Raw genomic sequence first — 6,149 nt, 5'->3', positions numbered from 1 at the left:
TTTTAGAGCAGCATAGTATTCCATCGTGTAGATGTACCACAGTTTTCTAATCCATTCATCTACTGATGGGCACTTAGGCTGTTTCCAAATCTTAGCTATGGTGAATTGTGCTGCTATGAACATAGGGGTGCATATATCCTTTCTGATTGGTGTTTCTGGTTTCTTGGGATATATTCCTAGAAGTGGGATCACAGGCACTGCGGGGATCTTAAATGCCTGTCGGAGATTCTCTAACACAGCTCCAGGTAGAAAATAAACCACCAAACAAACCAAAGCTAGGTCTGGTTTGACTAGGTCTGAAGCAAGATTCTTCACCAGAACCTCTCGTTGTCTTTCCGATTTATCAACGGGGCCCTTTGGAAGCTGTGGGTCTCTCTGTTAAGGTCTAGAAATCATCGGGATCAGTCCTGAAGCCAAACATTAACTTTGGCCCAAAGCCCAGGATTACTAGAGGAAAAGAGGGCCAGAAAGACCAGACAAACTGGGCCTCAGCTGTTTCCCCCGGTCGTTTTGAATGGCTGCTTCTGTGCCTCTTGTTCTCTACCTTAGAAATGTCCATCACCTCGCTAACCCGCCTCACACCCGCGTGTTAGGAAGGCACTGTGTCTGTTCTTCCCCACCTGGAAGTAATGGCTCATTCCTGTGAGGATGTCTCAGTCCTTAGACGTGGCTTGCGTGTAAAGGTATTCTGGTTAGCAAAGCGGACTTTCGGCCCCTCGGTGACAAAAACAGCGCCTCCCTCTGTGTGGGCCTCAGCAGGAACCTTGCAAAGAGCAGATGCTAAATAATTATCGGGTTAAATTTCTGATCTGGAAGTGTAGAGCGAACCTGTAAACATGCCCCATTTTAATCAACTCTCTGGTATAATGAATAGCTCAACCTAAGTAAGTCAGCATCTTAGCATTTCTCCTATATAAGGGGAGAAGAAAAAAATGTGGAGTATGTCTAATAAAAATTGTGGAGTATGTCTAATATTTCCAGTAAATTTTGCTTAAAGTTTTCCAATCGGACTCTTTAGGCAGAATAATTTATTCACACCCTTGCATGGTCTACGCTCGTTACTTCGGTTTATGGCACTAGGAATTTATGATATCAAGATGACCACCTCCCCAAAAGCACACAGCACAAGCAAAAATTCAGTTTTGCTTAACAGCAGTCCTATTCACTGACATTTCTCAGCAGAAAGTTAGCCTAGTTATTATAGGGCTGGAATCCTGGTGCCAGGCTGCCCGAATTTAAATTATAGCCCTGCCAATAAACAAGTTCCACACCTGTTGTGCTTCGTTTTTATTATCTCTGAAATAAATTTAATAATAATTATTATATCACATTATTACTATCATCAACACATAAGGATTTTGTGAGGATTAAACGAGGTAATACAGGGCAAGTGTTCAGAAAAGTATCAGTAAACATGATTACCGTTGTTCTTCAGTGTCGCCAAGTGGGAATGAGCATACATATACTTCCAAGTTTGAAACGCTTGCAGTGCCAGGAGTATTTGTAAATTTCCACCATATCTGCTTCCTTATTTTCTAAGGTATCAATCCTTTTCTTTTGAGGCGCTGCAGAATACACCCTCTAACCTACTCTGTTCTTTCAGATGTAGCAAATATTAACTTTCTAAAGTTGTTGGGTCTTAAGATTAATTATATGTGGCAAAAGAACCGAATATGTGTCAAGTGCAACACCTAAACTTAAGTATCAAGAATGAAAATCTCTATGCATCCGAAATATAGATTATAAAGAAATGAAATACCTTATAGTAAATAATTCTTATGTGGTATTTTCCATTCAAGTATGCTAATTGCCAAGGTCCTAGGAACTATTAAGAAATGCAGTATGCGGTCCCTGAGTGTATTTTACTTAAGGCATTCATTCACGTAGTCAGAATCTTGAACGTGGTAAGTTCCATGCTGGGTACTTTCTACATTTATAAAATGGGTCAAAGTTAAATAATGTGGTTATGAGAGAATTGATTCTGATACAATACATTTAAGAAATATGACACATTTTGATAAGTACGGGAAATGACTGACAAATGTCTTCTGATTTCACAGAAAAAAATAGTCTTTTCCCAAGCCATCCCTATCCTTTTAGACTTTAAAATGTCCATTTGGAAGTTCTATTTATGGAGTGGAGAGCACGTCCCTCCACAGGTTGACGATAAAAGCTTTGTGGAAATTTCCCCAAAGGTTGGTTAAGCTGGGCTCGGCTGTAGTGTACCCTCAGGATAACACACACACCATTAGGGCTCTGAAATACCCGTGACTAATGTTCCCTGCTATTCATTACAGGGGGACAGCGGCGGGCCGCTTGTTTGTGAGCAGCCTGGAGGACAGTGGACATTGTTTGGCCTAACTTCATGGGGCTCTGTCTGCTTTTCCAAAGTCCTGGGGCCTGGAGTTTACAGCAATGTGTCCTACTTCACCAAGTGGATTGAGAGACAAATATACATTCACACCTTCCTCCTAAACTGATTCCAAAGATGACCAGAGACGTGGCCAGCGACACTCAGAGAAAACGGGGTCTTGGCTGTGGAGCACTTTTTGCAAACAGCTGTACAGAAAAGCACTCCCTGGGCACATGGACAGGGGTGCTGGGCAGTGCACTGCACGCCTCCATGCTTGTTTCAGGCTAATGTTATTCAGCTTTATTTTTCTTACTTCAAGTTCGATAAAAGTCTTTTTTTTTTTTTTAAAGCAAAGCTTATTTTGTTTTGTCAGCCTAACCTTGACCACTAGTGCGAAATTGCCGGCCCTGGAGAGTGAGGGTAATGCAGGCGCCAGGGCAACAGTTCCCTCTTATCCAGTCACAAAAAAAGGACACTGAGATGCAGGCTGACCAATCTTTGCCAGCTTTTGTTTCTCAGGTACAATAGCATAGTGGCAACTTTCATATTAACCTTGGTGACTTGCTTTTGATTTATTAAAAGCCAAGATAATTTACATGCTTAAGTTATTGACTATGACTCTTCTAAAGTCTTTAAAATGTTGAGCACTGATGAAAGACAAGTAGCATCCCTGTAGGTCGCTGCAGCAGCAAGACACACTGAACACAGAGCTCTTTAGACATCACAGTGAGCACTGACATGGTAGGGTTGCGTGTTCTGAATGTAAGCCAAGGTTGTAATGTGGTAGAAAAGTCTCCACAGAACTCTCCCTACAGCTGGGGTTTGTTCAGTGTCTGACTGAGATTTCAAAAACTAGGAAAATATCCATGGGCAATATTTTTATTTGGTTCCCCCTATGTGACAATTGAATTTGAGATTCTACTTTGCCAAAGGAGAACTTGCCTTAGACTGCAGAGATGCAATTTTTAACAAAATTAAATTGCACCTTACCCCATGAAATATTTCCCAGTTTGTCCATACCAATGAAGTACAGGAATGTATCTCAAAGCACAGGAAAGCTTTGCATAACATTTTGTAATTTTCCCTGAAAGATGTTTAATATCTGGTGTTGCTAATTCTTCCCATCGATAATTAAAGCAAAAGTTTAAAGATGCTTTTAAGCACTAGGCCACTTTACCCACATCAATATCTTTAGTGATTAGTGGTTATTTTTTCCACACTAAAAAGCTTCACAACACAAGTCATCACCTGCACCTAATTTAGTCAGTCAGGCACCCATTTTTGCAACATCCAAATGCCTTTGGAACAAGTAGGATTCCCTACTAAGCTCCACCAGCAACCTGGACTGCCTCCGCATTCCACATAGAGACTACCTGCAGTTTTATACATGTATTTTTGTACTCTTTTCTACGTGCACACATATTTGAAATCCAAAAAGTTGTCTTGACACTTTCCATGTTATTCATCGCTTGTTCTGTAGTTTGTATAAATGTATTGAGAATGTGACATCCAGCAATTGAATTTTGGTCACAACTGTATGGAAGTTGAATAATATGGGTCAGTTTTGTTTTGTTATAGTTGTAGGTACATACTTAATGTAATGACTTTTAGCCTTGCTCAACTGATTTCAGTGAAATGTACATGTTGTACTTATTTTAAATAACCATTAATACAAATAAAATGGTATACTCTCTTTTTTTATGTGTGTGGAGCATGGATAGTATGTCCCAGAAAATTGTCTTTCCCAATATAATAGTTGGCACCCAATTTCTCCCCAATCAAAATACCTGTCTTCTATCGGACTTTCACAGGAACGTGCTCTTTTACTTTACAGGACAGATAACGCCTTGATTAGTCTGGAATTAGGGTTGCTAATACTCTCAAATTACCCATTGAGCAGCCAGCAAAAACTATAGCCCTGGTAAGAGTGTAAGGATTTTTAATGTCTAAAGTACATTTCAGGAAATGGATCCAATTCTTTCGTAAGTCTTTTGGGGTAAAATTGCATCCCCAAATGTATACTATTAAGCACGTTTCTTTGGCTACTAGGAGCAATTATGTTAATTTCTCAAATTTTGGTGAAAAACATTCAATACCGAAATGCAACAGTTCACATCAGCTTGGGTAACCTGTGTAAGAGTTTTTGACATGTAAATGAAACCATTTAAAGGCTTAGAACAGATACCCGTTCCTTTTCATCTGGGAGGCAGATGTATTTAAGAACCCAGAATTTTTCAAAAATTTAAAAATACACTTTAACATCCATAAAGAAAATACAATTTTTGTAGCAAATATATAAAGATTATATTAAATACATGATAGCTTCACCTCTGTTCAGGGCATTGAGTTTGTAACTAAAAAAGGTGTACTTAGAGATTTTCCTTCTAAGTTTTGGTACCAATTACAGTTGGATTCAGTGAGTATCCAGAGGAGGGATGACAGTTTTGTATCACATTATTTATTAAACAGTTTATTTAAAATAAAAATCTATAAGGAAGCAGAAAGCAACTTCCATTAGCTATGTGGGATTTTGAAAGTTCTGGAAATTGGTCTATATAAAAGACTATTTACAATAATATCAGAAGGCTACAAAAATAGGACAGTAGGCAGCAGGTAGAAGATAAAGTCCTGAGAATAATAGTTTAATAGTCATTAAGACAACTTTGATAAAGAAACAAAACATTAGCATGGAGATTTCATGAAGGGAATTCTGAGTGATTGGTGGCTGACAATTTTCAGATGAACCGATGTAGAATTTTCAAAGAACTCAACAAGAATACATGATTTTACAACTGGCCTTATTTGGTATAAACTAGTTTCTTGTTCCAGCGAAAGCCAGCATACATGATTTGCAACAGCAGTTAACCTACAATAGATATTTCTGTTCTAAAATGTATTAAAATACAAATTTTTCTAAGAACTTCATGGAATCCTGAGAACCACCTGTCCTAGTCTCAATTCCTAGCTCATTTTTAGAGGTTACAACCCCCCAAAAGTTGTATGGCATTGCAAGGACTATGAACTCTCTAATGGTCTCTTGATGATTGTTTTGACATTGATTGTCTCATCTTGATCAGGCTATTGTCAGTTTTAGGATATGAGAGGATATTGCTAAATGGCCCACGGGCTCAGCTGATTCTGTGTCTCACCCATGGCTTCTGCTCCCCAATGAACATCTGCACACAGGTTGACCCATTACCTGATGGGGGCTAGCCTCCCCCTTGCCCCTTCCCAATGAAGGCTCCACCGCAGGAGAACACTGAAATGAACAGAGAGGTATGCCTAAGCATCTTCAGTCAGAAGACCAAAAACATCTCAGGAAATAAAAAGCTATTAATAACTAACTATATTCTATTATTCTATTTTAGGTACATTGTTGTTTAAAGGGCTCTTGTAACTTTTTTCCTCTGGAAATTAGCCGTTTATAACTTTTTTTTTTCTTCATGTGGAACTCTCTGAATTCCAACTAATCAATCCAACTACTTTTTTTTTTCTTAAAAAAAATCAAATCAGATTGGAGTCTGCTCAGTTAAAGCATTTCTCTGAAATCTGAGGTCTCGCAGTAAAATAAATACATCTCAAACAGTGAAAACACTTACATGTCTAAGACAATTAAAATGCTCTCTTAAAATCCAAAATGTTTCATAAAAACATTTGATTCTGAATTAAATACTTTAATTCCCTAAACTCTGTCTAAGTCAAACCCTATCCTCTCTTACAAATGCATCTGTGAACATACCATCAAGGTCATCACATTGGCTTTTTCAGACCAGTAACATATTCATGTGAAGGGAAA

General features: G+C 38.5%; 1 protein-coding gene across 1 annotated transcript in view; it reads left to right on the top strand.

Moving 5' to 3' along the window:
• CORIN (corin, serine peptidase) overlaps positions 1–4,054 on the top strand; it is a 181,332-nt gene extending 177,278 nt beyond the window's left edge. Inside the window, exon 21 of the mRNA XM_015560986.1 lies at positions 2,298–4,054. Coding sequence (XP_015416472.1) covers positions 2,298–2,480 — 183 coding nt within the window. The 3' untranslated portion in view covers positions 2,481–4,054. The remainder of the gene's footprint in view (positions 1–2,297) is intronic.
• Positions 4,055–6,149: the final 2,095 nt, after the last annotated feature.

The sequence above is a fragment of the Myotis davidii genome, unplaced genomic scaffold (genome assembly GCF_000327345.1).
Source record: "Myotis davidii unplaced genomic scaffold, ASM32734v1 scaffold455, whole genome shotgun sequence".
Taxonomy (NCBI): domain Eukaryota; kingdom Metazoa; phylum Chordata; class Mammalia; order Chiroptera; family Vespertilionidae; genus Myotis; species Myotis davidii.
Note: the sequence above shows the minus strand (reverse complement) of the source record. Positions and strands in the feature narration are given on the sequence as shown.